The 26588-nt window shown below is 28.1% G+C and overlaps 1 protein-coding gene across 1 annotated transcript; it reads left to right on the forward strand.

Moving 5' to 3' along the window:
• Positions 1–117: 117 nt before the first annotated feature.
• LOC136975780 (protein XRP2-like) lies at positions 118–25011 on the forward strand. Its single transcript, XM_067270900.1, has 9 exons — positions 118–382; positions 14372–14489; positions 15406–15497; positions 17372–17544; positions 19704–19807; positions 20571–20702; positions 22112–22192; positions 22414–22507; positions 24646–25011. The coding sequence occupies exons 1-9, from the start codon at positions 306–308 to the stop codon at positions 24825–24827; spliced, it is 1053 nt and encodes a 350-aa protein (XP_067127001.1). The 5' UTR covers positions 118–305; the 3' UTR covers positions 24828–25011.
• The last annotated feature ends 1577 nt before the right edge of the window (positions 25012–26588 follow it).

The following is a 26588-nucleotide window of genomic DNA, read 5'->3' on the forward strand; positions in this document are numbered from 1 at the left end:
GATAATTCGAACGATATTTATAATTTGTAAACGCATCATTTATTTTTTTATACGTAGATCGATTTTTTTTATAAAAGAAAACGGAATTAATACCGTTTCGGTCTTTAGCGACGTCCTCATTGGCTGTATTATGAAAGTGATTAAATTAGATCGTAAATATGACAATTGGACGGTGTTGTTACGATTTTGAAATTGATTAATTTTTGTGTAATTGAGAAAACAACACGTGGAAGCGTTAGAAATGTCGATAATTTAAGGATAATCGCTGTATTTGGTTTTTTATAACGTTAATTTCATATATTGATATGGGTTGTTTCCATTCCAAGTCAGAATCGATTAAAAATAAAAGAAAGAATTCGTCTTCTACAAAAACTTATTCTTGGTAAGTGTATGAACTCCTGCGTTTATGTTGCATGCATTTTTTTAATTGTCTTCCTAATGAAACAACGGTGTTTCGTTTAGTATTGTCTAAATAATAAACGATAGGAGTTACTTTTAGTCACCTGCTTATGTGTTTACATACGTGTAAACTAACTAAAAGTTACTGCTACTGACAAATGCTTTATCTTTCCATCAGAAACTGGAAATGGGTTTTGTAATTTTAATTATATTGAAGATAAGATATGTAATTATTTACGTAAGAATCGTATATTTATCTTGAAGTGAAGCTTTATTACTTAGTTAGTAATTATTTGGCAAAGAATTTTTCATTTTACAGTCCAACCGGGAGACACATTTCAGAATCGGTAAAAATGGAGTCTGAAATTGATTGAACTTTGGTTAATTTTTTTTTAAATTTATTTATAACAGTGTTAATAAAATTGCTCTATTCAAAAGTTGATTCTATGACCAAATATTAAAAACAGGGAAAAATTGGAGATGTCTGGTCCCTCTACATTAGCTGAAATTATATATTGACTTTAAATTGGTATTCTTGTGAAGGGGTTGTTGAGAATTTGTGTGGGGCTTGGGTCGTTTCTATTTTCTCTTTTTTTTTTTTTTCGTAAACCATACAATTGCTGTAATTAATCGGGCTATTTTTTGCTACTATTAATAATTAGATATTAAGTAATTTGGTATTAGATGTAGATGTTAGGTGTTAATCTCTTATTGAAATTAATAGTTATAGTGATTGCGCTGCAATTTGAAAAAATTGTAGACCTGTAAATTCCCACTGTCATTCATCTATCTGTCCGTCTGTCTTTCCTTAATCTCGATAACTGAGTTAGATAGATGAAAGGTGAAACCAGATATGGAAACAGTAGGGGCGGGAGGCCCCAATTAGCTTTATACGAACTTCCGATGCAAGCTGGAAGTCACATTGCTTCAATTCAGAACTTTTCCCCTGAAAGGTGTTAGACAGAAAACTGGCACGACTCTATTGTTAAAGGAAAAGTACGATGTACGGGGGCAAACCACTACTAATTTGAGATGGAGAGCATATATTTTAAGACTATAGAGAACACTTCATGCCAGATGTTGAACAATTCTTACCCAAAACCTAATGTCTGCTAAGCTAGCGTTCTGGTAACGATGCAATACACCGACTGCTTTAGATTTTTGGAGGGTTTAAAAAATTTTCAAGGCAAGTTTAAACAGTATGTGTATCAATTACAAGAAGGAACTTTCTCTGTTGGCAGCTTGGCAGGCCCTTTAAAAACCAGTGTTATAATATTTAATTATTGTAGGACTTATGGCACATGCCTGTACTGACTTGTGGTATTGTATTCCTTTTTCATAATGTTTAGGCAGACACTCTGACACCTCCCAATTTTAAATCCATTTCATTCTCAATGGATACTGATATAATTTGATATTTTTTGAAATATTGAATTTTTATTTTAAATTGGTGTTTTGTTAATGAAAGGGCAATGTTCACCTGAAGCAGGAATCTGGAGGAGCCCGAAAACATTCGTGAAGTGCATTTTTTCCAACACCGGACATTAGGTTTTGGGTGAGATTATATTTTAAATTAAATAAATTTAAAATATGATTAAAAATTGCATCCCAACATTGTGACAATGTCACAATAAATAATTGCTTGTTTAATACTTATTAAATAATTTTAGAATAGTCTGGAAGAAAAGAATTGGCCCAGAGCAGGATTCGAACCTGCAATTCTCACTTACTGTGCAGGTTACAATGCCAGTTATGCCACCTAGACCTTCGAACAATTCTTTGCCCGGAGGTCTGGGTGGCATAACTGTAACAAAAAACTGTTTTGAACAATATTTCAATTATTTAAAACAATAAAACGTTTTTTGTTTTGAACAATCTAAATATGTAGAATGTTCCTTATTAACTTAATAAAAAGCAGTTTTAAAAATTTTATTTTTTGTTAGTAAAAATAACTTTAATTTATAGAGATAGGAACCACTACAGGTTTCTCTGGGTGCGGGGAAAATCCCTAGTTATCCTTCTCAATGGCCTTGCCCTATGCCATTTCGTTTTACATTCTGAAATTCACATTTAAAATCAAACCATATTACTTTTTATTTAAAGCTATCTATCCATCATCTTGTCATCTCAATATCATATTTCTAAAAGATTTTTTAAAAGTATTTTAAGCAAAATTAAAATTGATATTTCTGTTAATATATAAAAAATGAACAAGGCAAGACTCTATCTCTCTGGTCATTAGCATCCTTCTAGTGTTATAGGTACAGCTATTGAGAGGGGGAACAGGGGATTTTTTTCTAGGTCTGAGGGAAATTTAGGTACCCATAATTGTTCTTATCTTATAAAGTGAATGTTGTTTTTTTTATTATCAGAGAACAAAATCATGCAAACAACCTTTTCACTTTCCAGTGCAAATTTAATAATTGGACAAATGTTTTTGAGTTGCTTTACAGATCAACTTCAGGTTTACCCATACATTAACTTATTTTTGTTCTATTTCTGGTTCCAGAAATAAAACAAAAAATAAATTATTAAATTTGCTCTGGAAAGTGAAAAGGTTGTTTGCATGATATTGTTTGAATATTTTTTCAGTTTAAATTTTTTTTTTGTAAGAAAACAAAATTTTAAGACTGCTTTTTATTAACAAATAAACATTTTATATATTTCATTTGCTTAAAGAAATGGGTAAAGGAATTCACTCTATTCCCAGGCTCCCATATAAGCTATTTTTGGTCCTGGTTCTGAGTGAAAGGAATCATGGACCAGAAGTAATTCTCCATTCCAAAGTTTTTCTTATGTCCTTTCTGGTTTGGTCAAACACATCTAAAACTTGGTCATATATATTTTTTTTTTTTAAGTTTTCTTATATAAAGAGATATAAAATATTAAGAGAATTCTTAATCTGCACATATTTGCCACAAGCTTTTAGGAACTGTTCAAAGCGTAAGTCACTCTTATATGATAAAGTTTAAAGCACTCTTCAAGACACAAGAAATATCAGAGTTCACAATAGTACGTTGTTTCCTTTCAAGCTTTGTTTAGCTTTCCTTTGTCTTTACATACAACACATCATCTGATAGGGCGTTGTTTCTTCTCTGAGAGAGAAATCATTTTGATGAAATGCCTTCCATGAAATTGATTGATCTGGCTGAGGATACTGCAGTGCTTGATTTTGATGGACTTGGCCAAATTGGTAGCAATCAGTTGAACAAAATTGGCCAGGATAGGCATGCAAACATCTTGTAGCCTGGTCATTTTAAAAAGAATAAAAGTATTTATCATTGACATCATAAAAAATTGAAAAAGAAAAAAAAAAAGCATTTCTTTCCCCATTTCAGAGTTTTATGTTTGAATGAGAAATATGAATTCACTTAATTGTTTTCTTCAGGTTATAGTTAAGAATCAGGTCTGGATTATTTTTTGAGATCTCTTCCTTGGGATTCTTTACTCTCACTTGAACAATTGTCATGGTTGCTTGGTGTTTTGTGCTGAGTAGTGTTGCCACCAGGCTGGTTTTCACCCGGACAAGCCGGTTTTTAAATTCATGGTTTGGATTAATTATTAATTTTCCAGTTTTTGAAGAAATTGCGAAATTATGATGAAACAAAATAAATTTATAAAAATATTTGCGGGTATTTTGGAAATATCAAGTTCATTCCAACAGAAGTTCCTAACTGATTTAAAACTGGCATGTTCAGTTTTTGGCTGTAAAATGACATTGCACATTCCTCGTATGGCTTCCTACAATGCACATGTCTTGGTGTAACATTCTAATTTTAAAATGTCTGGGTCAGCAATTTTAAAAAGGTGGCAACACTGGTGCTGAGTTTATAAACATATCTCTGATTATGCCACTTTATAAGCAATGAATCCCTCCTTTAAAATAAGATATTTCTTTTTTGCAATTATTATTAAAGGCTTTTAGAACTTTTTCTATTTGACATGCAAGTTCCAACTGTGACTGTTTCTTGAGAATAAGATATTCAAATATGAATGATAATAATTTTATTCATTTTTCTACAGTACAGTTGTACTTAATGTGAGTTATGAGACAAGCGTATTTACTCGCATGTAAGACGATCTCACATATAGGACAAGGTGTGACTTTAAAGATCAAAATAAAGAAAATTTGATTTATTAATACAATTCTAATTTTATTTTGTTCAATCACAAATAAAATATTATCAAATGCATGTAAATGCACACATTGTCCGGCAGAAATTACTGGCATTTTAAACTTTAAGGAAAAATCTTGTAAGAAAGATCGACAACATAATTTGTTAATGTAAAGCTGGACAATCAGGAACCTTTTTTGACAGTTCTTAACAGTTGAATCCACTCTCCGTCGAATCGACACTTATGAGTTTCTCTGAATTCTGACTTCCGAATAATCATCTGTTTTCATGTAGGAATGGAATAAAACTTATATCGGGCTCCCATGTGATTTTGGAATTCAGTTTGAAATTCAATTCCAAAGCTTTGCTTTTCCTATTGCTATTCATCTTTACTCCTGACAATACACAAGAACAATTCAAATGATCTAGATAAAATAGTTTTATTTTTAAACACCAGAGGGTGAGCATTCGGTAAAAAATGCAAATACACGGTTCACAAAAATTATTGCAAAAGTGCAAAGAGTCTTTCACTCACGTGTATAGGACGACCTAGGTTTTTGAAGCAGTGAAAAATGAATAAAAACTTTGTCTTATACACAAGTAAATATGGTGTATATTTCTCCTTTACGATTATATATTCATATAATTTTGAAGGAGTTTTGTTAGCTGTATTTAATATCAAAGATGTTGAAATTATCATTATCTTATTTGAAATAAATAAATATTTCATTAAAAAATTTTTTGTTTTTTATTTATATTTCTAAAATTTTTATTGGTATACACATATAAATTATTATAATTAAATAATTTCAGGTATATTAATAATTAAGTAATTAAGATAAGTATATAGTTCAATAGGTACTGTGGAAAAAAGATCATCTTATCATTATCAGAAAACATTTATGCTTGTATTCACAGCCAAGGATCAAGAGTTATAGTTAGAAGTTAATTAATAAGCATTCACATACTAAAAGTAAAGTGAATGGTAATTTGTTAACTTCTAACTCTAGCCTTCCTTGATCCTTGGTTGTCAATATAGTTTTTAGAGAAATATTAATAGAATTGAATGATGTCAAAATTTTTAATGTAAATAGAATGCATTGATTACAATCTTAATACATTTTTTTTTTTGTTCTACATTAAAAGATCAAGAAGATTTGGTTAATCCTGTTTTTGCTCATCATTATCATATACTAGAAATTCTATCTGTGATATTTTATTATAAAGATGAGTAAAAAAATCTCTATGAAGAAATTAGTTAAACAAATTTTCCATATTTGTTAAACAATCACTATATTACTTTTTCAAAAAATTTAAATAATTCTAACTTTTCAGAAATTATATTTATAAACATCCCAAAACCCAATGTATTGATACTAAACCAAACTATTGCCATTTGCAGTGAACCACATGGTAAGCAGAGGTTGTAGGTTTGAATCCTGCTCCAGACCGATTCTTTTCTTCCAGACTGTTCTAAAACTTATTTAATAAATATTAAATTATTATAATTATTAATTTTTAAGGGATGGTGCCTAACATCTAACTCTAATACCAAATTACTTAATATCTAATTAATAAGACTATTTTTTGCTACTATTAATAACTAGTTATGGCAATAGTTTGGTTTAGTATTTTTAGAAATTATTGTTCCCTGAATGAATGTAATAAATTACTTTCCATGTGAGAACTAGATTAATGTAGATATTTCATAGATTTTTTTTCAAGTTAGAATTTATAGAAATTGTTTGACTAACATGACTAAAAACTGATTTGTATAAATTATTATGCCTTTTTGTCATTTCTAACTCTATTTAAAATTTATTTTGTATACTAGTGCTTTCTATATATTAACAGGACTTATTACACTGGAACTACACCCAAACAAAAGGAATACCTATGGGTACATGTATAGGTTCAAAATTGGCCGAAATAACAATGATACAAATAGATGAAAAGATCAAAAATATAGAAGGTATTGAATTTTACAGCAGGTATGTGGATGATTGCATAATAATTTTTGATAAAATGAAAACAAATGAAAATATAATTATAAATAAGACCAATAAGATGAAAGAGAATATTAAATTTGAATTAGAAAAAGAAAAACAGAATAGTATAAATTATTTAGATATAACCATAGAAAGAAAAAATAATAGATTAATTTACAAGAAATATGTTAAACTAATACAAATACCCAAAATAATTAACTATAAATCTGTGATTCCGGTCAGTATGAAATATAATATATTTAAAATGTATATGACTAAAATAAGGCAAAGAACAAGCGAAATAGAAACACAAAAACAAGAAGAAGAAGAAATAATTAAAATGTTTATTTTAAACGATTACCCAAAATGTATAATAAAAAAATGGCTTGAAAAACTAGATAATGACAAACAACCAAAATCAATAGATAAAGAGAAAAAATTTATTAAATTAAGATATGTTCCAAAACTATTTGAAAGAATTTAAAATGTAATTAAAAATAGAATCAACTTAATTACCGGAAAAAATAAATTCAACTAAAAAACAATTATGTTACAGAAAAGAAGAAAAATATGATATAACAGAGGAGAAAGGAATAGTATATTCATTTGATTGTAATTGTAATCCAAAGAAAACATATATAGGAGAAACTAAAAGAAAATTAAAAATAAGATTAAGTGAACATATCAGAGCAATCAAAGGAAAATATGCAAATTCGGCAGTATCGGACCATTGTAATACAGAAGGTTGTGCAATAGATCTAAATACGGTAAAAATTAGAAAAAAAGGAAAAAAATAATTATAAAAGACAACTGAACGAGCATTTAAATATAATTAGGCAAACTAATAAAATGAATAACAACAATGGTAGAGAGATCCACCAATCATGGTTAAGCATTATAAAAGGGGGGAGGAAGAGGTATAAAAGAGGAGATGGGAATGTATTAGAAACAAAATTAAGTAGAAACAAACAAACCAAAAGAAGTAAGTGAATTGAAATAATATTTTAGATAATAATTAAATTTATTGTTTTAAACTGATTTTAATGTAAAAAAATTAGGAATGTGTAAAATTGTATGGTTGCTGTGGATCGTAAGTTTAAGTGGAAATGTAGAGAAGATTGGAAATACAGAAAGTGTAAGAATTTTTAAATATTTATTGTCGGGAAATGTTTGTGTTCTTAACTAATTTTAGTGATAATTGTACCGAAACATGTTTTTATTGTTGATTATTGTTAATTATAGAAAGTGTTGTTTAATTAAAGGCCTGTTGAGGAGGGATGAACAAGTCTGAAACACATGTTTAAAGTGCATGTGTTCAGGTGAACTAAATAAAGAACATTATTTTTGATCTGTAAGACTAAATATCTGCATCCATAATTTTCCAGTATAATAAGTCCTGTTAATATATAGAAAGTACTAGTATACAAAATAAAAGTTTTTTGATTTGTATTAAGTTTATGATTATTTTTTACAAGCCTTATCAAATCCTTATAAAAATGTTTATTTCATTTCTTTTTGTAAATTTTCTGTCTCCTGTAACAGGAAAAGACACTTTTTGTATCTTGAAAGAATGAAGAAGATAATATATTTTAAAAAATTGGTTGATTAGACCTATTGATTTTTTTATTTCAAATAATAATTTTAAATTACCGTATATTTCGGCAGATAAGACAAGGTATAAATTTTCGTCAAAGTTTTATAGTTTTAGCATATACAGTATCTGTCCTATAAGACGACCCCCAAACTATCAACGGCCTATGAATTTAGTTTAGATCAGCAATCATCATCTAAATAATAATACTGTATAGCGTATACGGAATTATGTCCTATTTGTAATTTTTCGAATTAACAAATTTTATTTTCTTGCACTGCCTTGCGATTGTTGCAAACATTTGCACTGATTCGGCATTAGGGTAATGACCTTGACTATTCACAAAAACGTCGTATGGGCTATTCTGTTTTGTGCACATACCTTACTCTCTACTAGTAAATAATTACGGTTTGTCCGTTTTTTATAATGGTTTTAATTTATATAAATTTCAGTCCAATTTTTTTTGTATCTGTCCTATAAGATGACCCCGGATTTTGGGGATTTTTTTTTATGATTCAACTATCGTCTTATCTGCCAAAATACACGTTATTTTGTTTTAATGTGCTGTTGATATTTTGTGTGCACCACCACTGGCCAAATAGATAAAATCACTGAATACTGGTAGCTGGTTGTGGGTTTGTGAAGTTTTTTGGGTTTTCTTCAAATATATAACACATAAATAGGGGCCAATTTCCTGTCCTGGGAAGCATACTCTTCCTTGACAAATTGTTCTGCTTTCATTGCTTTAAACCAGATTCCCAACCGGTGGTTCGCGAACCTCTGGGGGTTCGCAGTGTTTGCAGAGGGGGTTCGCGAAAATAATGTAATGGCGGATTTTTTAAAATGCCATTAAAATCAAAAGCAAAAAAAAAAACAAAACAAAAACACAAAAATTAAAGAACACACCCACTGTAAAACAGATTGTTCGCTGCCTGTTTGTTAAGAAATCTATAATAAATTTCAATATTTTCGTTTCTTTTTTCCTTATTTGTTTTTCAAAATTACTTCATCAATATCAAATTATATCAACAATTTTATACATTATAATTTATTCCTTTTATTCAAGTAATTAAATACTATTCTCTTTTTATTACAAACATTTATTTATATTTAAAACATTTTATCAATGTGATTAGTATCATGTTCTGCTTTATATTTAAAATCATTGCAGCAGTTTAAAATCATTGCATTTTCCCTTCTATGTAATATTTTTTTTTACAATACAATTGGAAATAAATATTAAATTAAGGCAGTTTACTACAGATTTTAGAATTAGATACTTGTTCACAACCGGAAACTGGGAGAGTAGTGTTGTATTAACAGACGTTCATACATAGGCTTAGCACTTGTAAAGCTTGAGTGATAGTGATACTGTGACTGTCAAGTTCTTGTGTAAATGATTTAATAATTATTAATTTAATTATTATTACAGCTTATTTTTATTATGGATCGATGGTTAAAAACAGATCGTTTAGAAACGAGACATGATAATCGAGATGATAGTACTGAAAGCTGTAGTGAGGTACCGTTTCACCAGACGAAAAACAAAGGAAATGATGATAGAAAAGGGAAAAAGCGAAAATATGACAGCGACTATCTACAATTGGATTTTCATTTTACTGGGGATGAGTCGGAACCTAAACCGCTTTGTGTTATATGTAACGAAGTTCTTGCCAACAGCAGTTTAAAACCATCACTTCTTCGTAGACATATTGAAACAAAACATCCGACACACAAAGACAAACCTCTTGAATATTTCAAAAGAAAATTAGCAGATATCAAAAAGTGTAGCCTTTCTTCTTTTTTGACTTCAAACGAAGATAGTAAAATGGCCCTTGAAGCATCATTTCGAGTAAGTTATAGAATTGCAAGATCTGGACAAGCGCATACAATAGCAAAAATTTAATTGGACCATGTGCGAAAGATATCGCCAAATGTATGCTTGGGGAAAAGGCAGCAAAGAAAATTGAGCTAGTTCCTTTATCAAACAACACAGTGTCGCGTAGAATTAATGACTTGGCTAATTATGTGGAGAACGAACTTCTAAAAAGAATAAAATTGAATTATTTTGCAATTCAACTTGACGAATCGACGAATGTAACAAATGCCGCAGTCTTGCTTGTCTACGTTAGATATCTTTTTACGAATATTGTTCAAGAAGATGTACTATTTGCAAAACCTTTGAAAACCTACACAACTGGAGAAGCGATTTTCGATATGATCAATGGGTATTTTGAAAAGAATGGAATAAGCTGGTCTTATTGTGTGGGTGTGTGTACAGATGGTGCAAAATCAATGACAGGAAAATTTTCTGGTTTTGTGGCACGGGTGAAGAAGATCAACGAGAAAATTCAATGGACTCATTGTTGTATTCATAGACAAGCTTTAGTATGTAAGCGTATTCCTGCAGAGTTATCTACTACTTTAAGTGATGCTGTGAAAATTGTGAACTTTATAAAATCGCGTGCTACAAATTGCCGTCTATTCCGTACGCTTTGTGAGGATTTTGGAAGTTTCCACGTTTCTTTACTACTTCACACAGAAGTTAGATGGCTTTCCCGTGGTAAAGTTTTGACGCGTTTGTTTGAATTGAAGTCTGAAGTTCAAGCATTTTTTATTGATCATCCGTTTCATTTGTCTTCTTGTATATCCGATGTTCTTTGGCTGCAAAAGCTTGCGTATTTAGCTGACATTTTTTTGTAAACTGAATGAATTAAATATGTCTTTACAAGGCGAGGGTGTCACCATTTTCAGTGTACATGATAGAATTGAGGCTATGTTGAAAAAGATCAATTTTTGGATTCAATGCCTGCAGATGAATGAGTATGGATGTTTCGATTCTGTCAGCACTTTTTTATCAGAAAATTCAATTAAACTTGACGAAAACATTAAAAGGAGTATATGTGAACATCTGAACTATCTTCGATTAACTTTCGATGACTATTTTCCCAACAGATGCAATATATCCATCTCAAACAACTGGATACGTAATCCATTTCAAGGAAATGTAAGTTCAGAAACCTCTCTAAATATACTGGAAAAAGAAAAACTCATAGAGTTATCTTGTGACAGTTCTCTAGAAGCAATTTTTAAAGATCAATCTTTAATTGACTTCTGGCTCAGTATACAAAATGAATATCCTGTTCTGTCAAAAAAAGCCATTGAAGTTCTATTACCATTTTGCACAACATATCTATGCGAGAAAGGATTTTCAACATATACTTATCTGAAAGATAAATACAGAAACAGGTTAAATGCAGAACCTGATCTAAGACTGAAATTGTCAGATATTGAGCCTAACTTTGAATTGCTTTGTTCTATCAAACAGCCACAAATATCCCATTAAGAGTTTTTCCAAATGTAAAACATAAGAACCAGTTTGTTAAATTTATCTTGTTTTCAACTTTTATAGCCATCATTTTAGTCTTATTAATGTTTTATTTAAATGTTTCACGATTAATATAATCAATTATTCTGCAATATGTAAAATATATATTCTATCAAATTTTATTGCTTTTTTTTTACCTGTCATTAACGACTACATAGGGGGTTCGTCAAATTTTTTCGGACCTTTCTTTTGGTTCGCGAGGAAAAAAGGTTGGGAAACACTGCTTTAAACCATCAATCCAATATTTTATATCTTATAAAAGTGTAAAAAACTAATAATTTTTTAAATTTATTTTTTATTAAGATTTTAATGGCTTGATATATTTATCAAATATTTACCAAATCTAAGTTAAAGTAGTAATAATGTAATATTTTATGTTCATGGCATTTTATCCTAGTCAGAATATCTTGAATTTATTAAAAAATCTATTATTATGTTACGTCCAAATTAATAAATATCGGATTTGAAACGCATTTATGACTTTTATATTTAGATCAATTGCTTTAATTTTTATCATTTAAACTTTATTCTTGTTTTCTGATATATGTTTATTTTAAGTTGATATTAGTGTCCAAAATTATTAGTTTATTCGAATATGAAGAGCTAAAACAATATAATGTCTTAAATATGTATATATCATAATTGAACTGATTATATTTTTAAAATGGAAAGTAATTTTAATTTTTTTATATTTCTTCAAATTAAATTTATCATATTTCATTGATTCTAAGATGCACATTTTTAAACATTTTTATTTTTCCAGAATAAAGGTGTATCTTCACACACCTCTATTTTGAACAAATAAATGCTGATTATTGTATTGAAAACAAAATAAAAGTCATTACTCTTCATGAGTAGACCACTTGGTGCATTATGCACCAGTAATAGATGATAGATAGATAATAGTCATGCACCAATAATAGAAACTTTTACTTCTACTACTAAAAGGTCACATCAGTGCAAATCAATTTCGCTGGTAATCGGCTATTTTAACATTTAAAATGTGTTTATGACAACATTATGATAAAGCATTAAAATGAAAAATTCTTCTATACACAGAAGAGCATGGAATAAAGCTTCCAAACATTAATAAAATTGGTTATCTTAAAATATTTTCTTTCATAGAAAAATATTAAAATTTGATTTGAAAATCGTAACACATCTTAGAACTGAGAATTAGTGTTATATCTTTTAAGTATATACTGAAAAATTGACAGTTATTAATCTTTTTTTAAATGAAGTAACCATTAAACATGAAATTTAAATTTAAATAATTAATCTTAGAGATAAAAAATAAAAATAAATGAGACATGCAATATAAATTTCAAGATAAAGTTATTCAAATGCATGCTGTTACTTACATTTAATTTTAAAAAATTCTGTTTTTATTCATTATTTTTCCTCAACAGTTTAAATAAATAGCTACAAAAATATCTGAATATTGATTATTGCATTATTTAATTCACATTACAAAAAATACAGAAAGCATAGAACTTTTTGAATTTGAAATTGTTTTGTTTACATTAATTTAATGATCATGGGATCATTTTAAATCATTGTATTTTGAAATTTTTTGAGATTAATGTAACATTGATTTTTCTTTGTAAATTTTGAAAGAAAGAAAGAAAAAAAAGAATTTTAGTACTGTATTTTAAGGCATAAAGGACATGTGGCCATATAAGGGGCATTCCCATTTTAGCACAGAATATTTAGGAAAATAGTATTTAGTGTATTTAAATCCTTTGGAACTTTCCCAATTTTTTTTAACTTTAATCTGATTGTAAAAAGTAAAATTAGAATGTACACTTTTATTTGTCAGGGAAAAGAGAAATTTAAAAGAAGTCATTTACAATTAAAATTTACCCTTAAAATATTCAACATGAATACATGTAAAAGCTGCTTAATTATATCAAAGAATAATAAAAATAATGAGCAATTATTTATTGTGACATTGTCACAATGCCGGACTGCAATTTTTTTGAATCTCAACGCACAGTGCTGTTGTTTTAGTAGTGTCTTCCCCTGTATATCATACTTTTCCTGTTAAGAAGAGACTCATACCAGTCATTCATCTGTTCTGGAGAAAATTTTTTAATTGAAATTACGTGACTTCTAGTCCAAACTGGAAGTTTGTATATAGTTAATCAGGGCTTCCGGCTCCTAAGCTTTCCATTTCTGATCTCAACTTTTATCTATCTAACGCCATTCTAGAGATTAAGGAAAGAAACAGACAATAAATGGATGCTAGTTTGAATTTATAGGTCTGCAGTATTAAAATTGAAACCTAATAATGTGTTTAATTTAACAATAACATTTTTATTTAAGAATTGGGCTAAAAATTCTCATTATAGTATATCTGTTAGAGGTTACTTATAGCCTACTGAAGGCCATTTGGAAATTCATTAGCCTAAGGGAGACTGTAATTTCACATATAAGATGCACGACAATTTTTGAGCTTTCTTTCTTTGTGACAAAAAGTCATGCCTTACCTGTCATAAAATATGGTAATTTATCTTTCAAATAAAAAGTATCTCAATTAAATAATACATTAGCGAGGTTGAGGCTGAAAATTTAAACGCAAAAATGTGTACGTTGGATGTTCAGCGCCGCTTTCCTGTAAGCCTAGAAGTTTGACAATGGCGTTTGAAATGTCAAGCACGATTCCACTGACTTTCCAAACACCATTGTCAAACTTCTAGGCTTACAGGAAAGCGGCGCTGAACGTCCAACATACACATTTTCACGTTTAAAACTTCGACCTCAACCTTGCTATTTGCAAATTTACATAAAATTGTGGTGTTTACTTTTCTGTTTTATTTAAATAAACAGTTTTAATGTTAAAAGGAAATAATAAAATGTAATTAAAATATTATTTATGTAATTTTTCTAGGGATAACAAAGAAAAGGTCAATCCCAAAGATTATACAATTGAAAACTTAAAAGGAGAGACTGCTGGAAAATTACCAGGAAGTGTAAATGGACAACAGTTTATAATACAGAACTGTGAAGTACAGTATATTAAATTAATTTATTTTTTTTATTAAACTCGTATATTTTGAAAATAATACAATTATTTTAATAACATTAAAAATATTTTTAGATTTCAACAAAAACTTAAAACATAAGTATAAACTTTAATTGTCACGGTTTATTGTTAGTAACAACCTTATAAGGTGAAAAAGAAAATTGTATTTCTAGAAATTTGAAGTTTGTTTCCCGTATTATCACTTCTTTGAATTATAGATACACTGTTCTCTCTAAGACAATTTTAGTCGACCATCTACATCAGTGTTTCCCAAATTTTTTGGACTACTAACCCCTTTTAGTGCCTATATTATTTTAATGACCCCATAAAATCAGTCAAAAACAGTGCATTGAGAAATAAACTTTTACAAATAGTATATTAATTATATAGAGGACTTATATTGGATTCAAAGTTGTGACAGTTGATGTACATCACTGTTTAACCGTTTATATATAGAGTGACCCATTCATTGGGCTGGTCAAGCGTGGGAGTGTTGCATTGTTCCGAGGTTATTGTGAGGAGAGATTCCCATATAAAGACGAGTTTCTGGTCACTACAGCATCTGAGTAGTGTTGTTTGAGTCCCTAACGGGTTGTAGTTTTGTTCAAGCACTTTTTTTGCAAACTCTGTGGTGCACTTTCCTTTCACCACATTATCAGAAGCACTCACTTAATTTTTTGAAATTTTTATACATTATTAAATTCAAATATCTTTCATCAAGAACATATAAGTTTTATTGTTCAGTTTTTTTTTTTTTTTAATTAACTACTATATAGTCTTTAAACATAACATAGATTATATATTATAATAGATTGTATTTTATAAGTTTATATTAAATAATTATTTATGAAGTTTATTTATAATTTTCACATTTAAAATGATTTTATTTCTGATTTCAGAATTCCAATATTTATATATTTGATCATATAAACACAGCAACAGTTGATGATTGTAAAAACTGCAATGTTTTTATTGGTCCAACTAAAGGAAGGTAAATTTAATTATTTTTAGATAAATTTATAACATTTTTAAATATAGAATGTTTTTGAAATTCCTTTTATTTCTTTTACATTTAAAAACATATACAGTGTAATGAATTATGAAATTTTACTCTTTGAGAATTTTTTCTTTAAATTTCCTTATTAATAACTGAATAAATGATAAATTTTTGAAAAAAATTGATGCTATACTTCAATGTTTTAAGAGTATTATTCTATAATTATTAAAATTTTTAAAAATATATTTATCAATATTTTCTGATATTTATAAATGAAAATAAGTAAAATCATTAAAATAATAATTGAAGCATAAAAAGTATAGCTGATATTCTGTTGTCAAGTACAGTATTTCCTAAATATTTATTCAAATAATTAATAGATTTTTATTTTGTTATATAATTTAACATTATTTTTTAAAATTTACTTAAGATTTTGAAGTTTTATTGTATAATCCTCAAAGTATTTATTAATATATGAGAAATGTGAAATCTTATAGAAAATATATGTACTGTATATAGATTATTAAACAACATTTTGATGCAATGTCTCATCTTAATTCGGTTAGGACTAATCAAATTTATAACTTAAAGACTAATCATTTTAATATACTGAATGCTGTAGTCTATAAGAAATTTCAACATAAATTTTATTTATAAATATAAAACATTGGCTTAATTTATTACATTAGCATTCATTATTAAAAGTATTACACATTATTTAATAATTTATGACTTAAATGACAATTAAACTTTTGAAATCTTTCTATAAAAATAGCAAAAATTTATAATAATAAAATAGTTTAAAAAGTCATTTAAATAACATCAATAATTTGTGCGCGCACATAATTTTTTGACAATTTTTTAAGACCATATTTTCACCAATATTGAACAGAAATACGTGATATTATCTCATTTGAAATAGAAATATTTGCAGTTTTGTACTGACATTAAATGCATTGATTGTGTGAGATATCCTAGGGTTCCAATGAAAATTTCACACACTCTTGACCATTTCTTTGGTAACACTTGGTCTCCCCATACAACTTTTCCTTTGAATACAGATGCATTCGCTGTTGCAAAATTGTACCACCTTTCGATTGATGATGCAGGAGGACTACAATGTCCTAATTGCAATTGGAACATTGAACCATAACACTGTTACTTCATGCATATTCTAGGACACACTATAGTCAATTAGTAAGGCAGCCATTTTCTCCATCATTGATGTGCACTTTTCTTGTCTGATGGCAGTAGCAATAAAGCTATTCCAAACATATGTTCATGGTGTACAATACACAGCAATTTTATGATACTTGGGATATTTCTGACTCACCTACGATGTAACAAAATCATCCAATAATTTGTGTACATCTTCTATTATTGATTATTTTTATTGTTTAAGTAAAAGTAATCTACTTAATATGTTTAATTTGGTATACACTTTAAACCCATTCACATTGAAGGATCTCAAATAATCCATAACACGAGATTGAAAACATCCCACAGGATATACTATGGCATGTAATGTTTAGGTTCTGAAATAAATTCCAGCAATGTGTGTGGTGTAATGGAGACTGTACAAAAGATAATTTTTAAGTATATGTAACAGTTGTAAGAGCTATTTCTGTTCTGATTTTCTGTTCAAGATAAATCTCCTTTCTTTATACATTATAAGTACACCATTAAAAGTTCATTAGTACAAAGTAATGCTTCTTTATTTTATTTTGAAAACTGTTGAGATGTTTTTGTTCTGTTCTGTATAATGTAATGCCGACATAATGCATGACATTAAAAATAATATTAAAAATGCTTACATTATCATAATTATATTTTTATTAAATTCATATATGGAAATGTTTTATTTACAGTGTATTTCTGAGGGACTGTCATGAATGTAGATTTGTTATTGCTTGCCAGCAATTCCGTGCTAGAGATTGTAAAGATCTTGATGTATTTCTCTGTTGCTCTACACAGCCAATAATTGAATCATGTACAGAAATGCGATTTGGTTGTTTCTGTTTTCATTATAAAGAATTAGATGGTAAGATATATTTTATTTCAAAAGATAAACAAGTAATAATTTTGTAATGACATATTTTAAATTGCAGTAGAGCATCTTTATGATATTGGACTAGATTTTCAGATAATAATTTCAGTCAAGTTATCATTTTTCCATATTTTAATTTTGCCGAAGATATTCCTAGTTGTGATTATAAATTTAAGAATTTAAAAACCAGGATATGATCTGCATATTTCTATATTTTTGAAATTTTTATTTAAGACTAGAAATTCCAATTTTAAATTTGGATAGAATCATAATTTTGTCTTCTATTTGATCTAATTATAGATCAAATAGTCTGAAGTCGGTCATTAAAAAATGACTGGCAGAGATATGGCAGAACATGTGGAATGAACAAGTCCACAATAAACTGTATGAGATCAAGCCTTTGATAGAGAATTGGACAATTAATGAGGTTTATGACAGGAGATCAGAAGTCATTCCTACTTGTTTGAGAATCAGACATACTCAGCTGACTCATCAATACCTTTTGAAGGGCAAAGACCAACCAGTATGCCAGCACTGCATTGTACTTTAAGTGTTAAACATATACTGTGTAGTTGCTCTGTATTTGAAAGGAATCATCATCAGCATTTTAAAAATACAAATTTGTTGGGAATTTGGGCCAGAGACCAAATCTTGACATACTATTGAACTATTCTGAAAGTCACTAATATGTACAAAGAGATCTGATTATTCTATTTTTAAATACTGTTGACTTGTTTCCTTTATTTGTTGTTTGTTGTTTTTTATTATTGTTATTGAGTTTGTATTTAATATTTCATAGAATTTTATTTACAATTTATCTCTTGGCATGGCAGAGCTTAGCCTAAATGGCTCTTGTTCCAAAAAACCCTAACAAACCAACCAACCAAAATACTTGGTTAAATATTAGTCACATCTAGTTTTAATTGGTTTTGATGTGAGTCTGTTAGCTGATTTCTTATTTTACTTTTTACTAAATTTTCACTAAGTTGTAGAAAATAATGATAGAATTTTTGCTACATACTTTCTTAAATTGGGGAATTGATATACAAGTATACCTCGAGTTACATCGTTCTCAGATTATACATTGTTTGTGAAAAAAGTATACAGAAAAATAAAAATCAAGTTTAAGTCATTTTATTCCACTTTACATCTGTCCGCCACAAATATTGAAGTCATAATATTACTAGAAAAGCGTTAAAAGCACATAAAATCATATTAAAATATGTACATTTACAGTAAATGTTAATATAATCATCATAAATCCTAGAGAACGAAACATGAAAACATCTGTGTTTTTATGTTGTCTTATTTAGCAGTCTTTAAGTGCTCATTATTGACATTTTCTACGGTAGTTCCAATTAGTTCCAATATCTACCATTGGCGTCATTGTCAGCGCCACCCGATATTGGTAAATTTAATATAAATTAGTTTAATTTCTACTATCACAAAATAATTTTAATAACTGTATTTGTTATTTAACCTTAAAAAATCATCTTATTTTATAATGCCTTAGAGAAACCACATTCACAAATATAGAGTCCATGATGTACTGTAAACATCACCAAATTGTACACATGTACATTTACAAGTATGTACTGTATGTACATGTATTCGTAAATATTGATTACTTTTTTCTGTACTATATTAAAAACTAAAATTTATTTGTTTGTAAGCATAAAATAGATTCTTATTAACCATATATTATTAAAAATGCATTTATAAATAAAATACAGAACTAGGAATGGTAATTTGTGGTTTAGCCCAGTGATATTCAATATACATTGTTTTTCGACTTACGTCGCCTCTCCTAGAACCAATTACCGACGTAAGGTGAGGTATACCTGTATTTATTAATATTTTGTGCAACATGACCACAGGTTGCCCATCCCTGCCATAGGCCATCATCGAACTTTAAATAAGTTTAAGAAAATGTTCCACATTGTGGAAATGAAAAATATTATTGGAAATTTGATGAGTTTGTGCAAACATTAAAATATTTGAAACTCTGAACTCTCAGAATTCTGATAAAAATATTAATTCTTCTTGTATGATTGACTTTGTCTTTCTCTTCTAAATTTATAATAAACATTTTCACATCAAAATGTTTAACTGAATTATAACATATTTTAAAATTTCGGTTTTACTTTATACAGAGCAATTCAAAAAAGCTTCCCTTAGTACATTCAACAATAATTGGAATAATATACATGACTTTACTCCTACTGAAGTAGAAGAAAATTGGAATCTTTTACCAAAGGTAGGAATTTAAATTATTTCAGTTTATGAATATTAGCTGTTATTTTATATTCATTCTTGTCCTGAATTACTATATATTATTTGTATTAAAATTTAAATTGTGCAGATAACTTAATTTTACTTTCTGGTTCTGTTATATATGACAGAAGAAAAGTATGGCGATTGGTCAAAAAATCATCCCCCAAAGATTTTTACATTTTTGGACTCAGGACCTTGAAATGTCAAGAAATGCAAAAAAATTTGGGGGTGTTTTCTGTATGTATGGATGTTTGTGTGTGTATGGGGGCACAATTTTGTTCACTCTCTGAATCTTAATAATTCCTGTTCTTTTTGTTGAAAATTTCTGAAATTTCGCAGGGAGATTGTGTATTAGGGGGATTGATGCTATTAAATTTTGGTGGTTAAAGGTCGTAGGGATGGGGAGATAAATGTCAGACTTAATGAGGATTTTACTCATTATTAGCGTTTACAATTTCTTCTAAAATTTGTCTATACCCTCAAAATTAAACTTTTTGCCGTTTTATAATAATTAAAAATATAAAAAGTGTTTTTAATATTAAATAAAATCATAACAGAGGACACCACTAAAATTTTAAATGTTGCCAGGAAAGTTCAGCAACTCATTTCTGGATTTTTTAAATTGATTTTATACATAAATATATATATTGAACTTAATATAATTTGAATAATTATTGATGTAAAAATTTTCTTCATGTAGTATTTAAACATGATTATTTATAATGTTTATTATACTTTTAATCTAGAACAGAAAAATAGAAGAATTTTTTCCCCTCCCATCATCAGAGGAGCTTTCAAGTGTTCAAATTAGCATGGCTCCACATCTGAGTGTAGTACCACAAACAAACAATATAGGAGAGTCTAACCTGAGTGATGAGGTATATTAATATAAGCTTAATAATTTCTTATATTTTAATTATATTTTTTAATTTATTAATATAATGACTTTGATAGAAATCTACTTTGTAAAATTGATTAAACTTAATATATGCTTAATGCACTTTATCACAAGAAATAATAATAATCAAATTAGAATTATAATTAAGTAAAAATTAGATAATTCTCATTTGTAAATCTAGGACTTGGTATAATTTATCATATTTTTTACATAAGACATTATAATTTTTCTAAACTATAATGTATAATTTATAGGCAAGATTCAGTATTTGTTTTTGCATGTGAATCATTGGTTTCAATTCAGTTCTATCAAATTTTAGCAATGAAATCCAATTAAATTTTCATTTTATTCTCAATACTCATTGTATGAGTATCAAGTTATTAGTGTGTTGGCATCTATGATAATTCTTATTATATTTTAATTAATTATAGTATCTTAAATAATTTTTAAGGTAATCCATATTGGAGACTATTGAAGTAACTCCTATTTGAATCAATCACATCAAGCAGAAAGATAAAATCAATACATCAGTTGAAATGTTTGATTGCACATCATAAAATATTTCAGTTTTAAGTCCCTCATAAGAAAAAATTTATATAAAATTTGATTACTTGTGAAATTGTATTAATTTTTAGAACTTAAGTGTGGAATATAAATAATTGAATTTTATAGTGCTGAATAGGGGACAAATTAAATTATTCGGTTGAATTCCAGAAAAATGCGCAATTCTTCCATTCTAATTCAATTACAAATTTTACATAACTCTGTTATAACATGATAAACAATGATGTTATTGTATGTCATGACATAATACCTTAACTCTGATCATTAACATCTATTAAATTGATTCATATGAAATGATCAAGTTTTTGCAAAAATGAAATGTTGGCAACTTTATTTCTGTAATGTTGTTTTTAATTTCAAACTTTGTATTAAGGTTTTACGTTACATTTTTATTTGTGTGTAAAGTCGTTTGTGATTAAAAATTAAAAACATGGATATGATACAACAGTTCTCAAACTTTTTCTTCATCATTAAAAATAATGTTGTCAGTATGATAGAATATAAATGGTATGATTCATTATTCATTTTAATATTCCATTATCATTATCACAAAAAGATACTGTTAATGGATTGAACAAATTCATGAAAAGCTGAAAATCCAATATCTGGAATTTGTATATCAGCATGTTTATGAAGTTTCATTATTTGTTGAAACCATTTTTACTTTTTAGAATTGTCATCAATGAATTCATTTTTTTAAATATGATTTTTTTATTTATTACCATAATAATTTGGTATTTTCATATGAAATAACCAAATATCAACTAATTTAAATTTAAAAAAAAATATAATTGAATATAATAATAAAAATTTTGCTTTTTATAGAGTTGTCTAGTAGTATTCTTTCCTGATGGACAAGCACAGAAGCGAGCACTCTCATATATAAGAGAATTAAATAAAACATCGGTAAGTTTGTTTTTCATATATTTTTCTTTCTGTAAATATAGAAAATTAAATAAAAATTATTGTAATTATTTCATAAGAAAAGTAAATCAAAGTTATTAATTGGCAATAAATAAAACTACTATGAAAAAAATGAAATAAAAATGTTATTAATTTAAAATACTGCAAAATAAAGTATCAATTTAAAATCAACAATACAAAACAATCAATCATATTTTTCCTAGAATATGTTAATCAGAACAAAAGAAATTAAATTAGATGAAAGTCAAGCTGAAAGGATATTTGGAACAGACTCTTACAATGGTGTTGTAATAAGGGGTAAGTTTCAATATTTTACAGTTTATAATATGTTATAATTAATGATATATCTTTGTTAAATTTTAAATAATAATACAGTTTGTTCCTTTTTGACAAGTGGATAATACACTTCTGAAAATTGCAAGGAATTCCACATGCACATTGCAGAATCATTAAATGTGACAGAGATATGCAAATGATTAAAAGCGCAAACAAAGATATGCAACGGAAACCTATTTATTCAGTAACAAATATGGCCCCCACAGGCAGCTATACAGGTTGCTATACAGCAAGGCATACTATAATAAGTGAGGCAATTAATTTTTGCCTGAGGTATCCCTTGCCAAGCTGTGTCTACTGTAGCACAAATGTCATCTATGGTATATGGCAGTGGTCTCTGATGCATCTCATATTGGATGAGGTCCCAGGTGTTCAATGGGAGATGGATCCGGTGAGGCTGCCAGCCAGAGAAGGATGGGAATTTCATTCAGGATTGTGAGAGCTCACCATGCAACAGACAGTCGGGCATTATGCTACTGGAACACTGTCAGGTGCAGCTTGCACCAATGACTGAATCATGGGTTCCACAATTTGTGACATACTGGTTCACTGTTAGAGTATCAGAAATGTCAACCAGGGCTTTCTGCTGATTGAACTTGATGCTTGGTATGGTGTTAGTGTGATGCTCGGCAAAAAGGGCTGGCACAAAGCATTTCCTTGAATACTGCCACACACCTCCACAGATAGAAGCAGGGTTCATCTGTAAACAATACGCAATACCACTCAGTGGTTCAATTGTGATGATGACAACACCGTGTTAGGCATGCAGCTCCATATTGAACAGTTAATGGTGCCCCCATTGCTGGTTGCCATGCATGCAGCCCAACTTCATGCAACTTGTTCTGAATGGTTTGGGTGGACACAGAGGACCTGTTGACTGTGACAAGTGGTTTCAGATGTCATGTGCCAAGGTGAACAGGTCCCAACAGACCATTTGGCAAATTTTCCAATTTGTGCAATCTGTCATGCGCTAGTGCAATCCACTCCCTCTTTGGCATGTTCACAGATGTTCCTGTATCCACCACACATCTCTGGATGGTACTCATGTTATGCACAACACACATGGGAACTGCACAGACACATTGACAAATTGAGATCATGTAGCTCCAGGATGTGATCTTGTTGGTATTCAGTTTACTGTCATCTCTGAGGCTTTTTTACACTTCTTCAAAAGTTTGGCTGCACTGAACCATCACTGATAGCATTTGTGTCCCAAGCTGACTGCTGGTCTTTATAGCTCAAAACTGAGTATCACATGACCTGATATATATGCAAACTTAATCATTTGCATATCTGTCATCTCAACTGGTCCCTCAATTTGCATGTGGCTATATGCATTCCTTCATGTTGTTGCAATATCTAAAGGTCAAATTTTATTTTAAAATTTGTACAAAACTGCTAAAAATTGTTTTCATTCTTTTTCAATTTCATACAAATATAATTTATAAATTAAGTAATATTGTATTTCATTATATATTTAATTAGCATTAAGTAAACAATTTATGTAAGTATAACTCTAATTATCCAAGGCAATGTGAACTGATGCTACTTGAGATAACTGAAAATTTAGATAAAACAGACAGCTACAACCATTTTGGATTAAAAGTTACAAATATATAAAGTTTATATGGTAGCTCTTTTTATACTAATTGAATATAACCATATTTAACAACAAGAACTTTTGGTTACAACATAATTTACTATACAGCTAATGCAATAGGAAAAAAATGTGTATTATTGGAGTTATGTTTTAATAAGAATGGTTTGTCTCAAATTGAAATCAAGTGATGAAAGGTAATGGAAACAAATTATTTTGTAATACATGTTATCATTGCAGTGTTGTTATTGTACTGCTCAATGCTATTTCATGGCATTCCTGAATATCATTGCAGCACCCTGATTGAAAACCACTGTTGTAAATGTTTAAGCCATCAACAACACATTTTGTGTGCAACACAATGTCAGCTGCATATGCTGCACTTAAATCGGGCTTTTATAATTCATATTTAATATTAAAAATGAATACATATAAAATACATAAAATGTAAAAAAGCACTTAAATATATGATTTAATTTTTTTTATTTGTATTGTATTTTAGGACCAGTATTCTCATTGGAGTACAGTGGAGAAAACTGTATTAAAATTTGTCAAGAAAAAGCAAAAGCAATTGCAACAGAAACAGGATCTACAGGATTAGTATATGTCAGCAGTTCTGCAAAAACAGCTCGTAAACAAGTTGAAGCTTTATTTAATTATGCCGATATACAATTATCAATATAGAGTTAGAATTAATGTCTACATATTCTAATATTAATTCTAACTTTCTCATTGATTATATGATTCAAATATACATTTTTATGATAGATTTTATAGATTAACAAAACTAAACAGAAGTTATACTGTTAACTATGAAGAATCTTAAATAATATAAAAATTATTGGTTAATTTATAAAATAAACATTACATACTAAAATATAAGTTTATGTTAAATGTATATTAATATTTAATTCTAGGCTTAGTAAACACTAGTGTTGTGTTTTGTTTTTTTTTTTTTTTAAATTCTATTGCAGAATAAAATAATATTTTCTAATATATAATTTATATACTAAATTTTATTATTTTCAATATGAAAAATTAATTTCTTTAAAGCCTAAAAACTATTTGTAATGATTTTTTGTTAATATAATTTTTTCAAAAATTAAAAAATTAATTCTAAATTTATAAACTTAAATTTTAATTTTATAGTTTTTTAAGTAAATAAGTTATTTTCTATTTCAATACAAAATACAAAGAAAATATTTCTTTTAATGAATATTTAATACATTAGTTATTCTTGTCTAAGTTTTTGCTTGCTAATATTTAATTTCTCTGTCATATATAAAATTATCCATAAAACTTCAACTTGTTACATATTACATAGATATATAGAAAAATTTCACTATTTATAGTTAACATCATTAAATAAATTTTTGACGTGGTGATATTTATAATTCAGAAATCTATAGCTTATTAAAGTGATAATTGAATTGTTTTACAGAGCAAAAAATTTTGATTTAATTATTGATGTAACGAAGCAGAATGATAATCTAATTTGGAAAAAAATTCTCACATTTTTTATTAACTACTTAGTTTAAAATACATACACTTTACTGCACACTCAATAAAAGGTTGTATTAATATTGAATTAGAATTTTTTAGTAGTTTCTTTACCAAATTATATATTGTCCTTAAGCATGTATATCATTGCTTTTTGGAAATAATATAAGAAATGAATTTGGTAATTGTATAAACTTTAAACATTTTAGATAGCCATTTTGAGATCATAATTTCTTTTCATAAAAATCAATTTCACAATAAGAGTTTCACTGTTAATTATTAAAACTAATCTTAAATTGCTTTATAATTTCAAATAACTACTTATAGTTTACATCTTAGATAAATGAAAAATTTTATATAAATGCATTTGAATTATTTTATTTTTCATGAAATTGATTAGGATTCTATATCAATGTTTTAAAAGCATTTTTACTGCTGTTAGTAAATCATGCTAGAAGTTAACATGGTCACTTTTTATACATTTGTATCCTTTAGGGCCGGTTGCATGAGTTTTGATCTCAAGATTAAATGCACTTTACAGGATTACCCTCAATGCATTGCACAAGTCTAAATATTTGGAGTAAATTGCTGGAAAAGTTAATTGATTGATTTTGTATGTATAAAATTTATTCTGTAGATTAATGAAAAGACAAGATGCCTGATCAGCCCTGATTTTGATATGGATAACATTTGTTTAAACTATTTAAATGAAGTTTATCCCGATATTGGCAGAATATTTTTAGAAAAGATTGATCTTAAAACATTTTACAGTAAGTGTAAGTTTCAAGAATCAATTTCGATTTAAAAAGCTCTAGTTCTACATTAATTGTCAGAGTTAAATAAATCATAACTTTATAATTAATCATTTCTTGTTATAGAGTACATGCATTAAAATATTGAAGATAGTATCTTCCAAATCTATTAATATATATTTTCATCTACATC

The sequence above is a fragment of the Centruroides vittatus genome, unplaced genomic scaffold (assembly GCF_030686945.1).
Source record: "Centruroides vittatus isolate TY-2023 unplaced genomic scaffold, ASM3068694v2 contig_388, whole genome shotgun sequence".
NCBI classification, from domain to species: Eukaryota; Metazoa; Arthropoda; class Arachnida; order Scorpiones; family Buthidae; genus Centruroides; species Centruroides vittatus.

Bases quoted from the DNA above. Each gene is read 5' to 3' on its own strand.
- LOC136975780 (XM_067270900.1), top strand. From the start codon at position 306: ATGGGTTGTTTCCATTCCAAGTCAGAATCGATTAAAAATAAAAGAAAG. The intron at 20,703-22,111 runs GTATATTAATAT...TGCTTTTTATAG, and splicing joins AGTCTAACCTGAGTGATGAG to AGTTGTCTAGTAGTATTCTT. The intron at 22,508-24,645 runs GTAAGTTTCAAT...ATTGTATTTTAG, and splicing joins CAATGGTGTTGTAATAAGGG to GACCAGTATTCTCATTGGAG.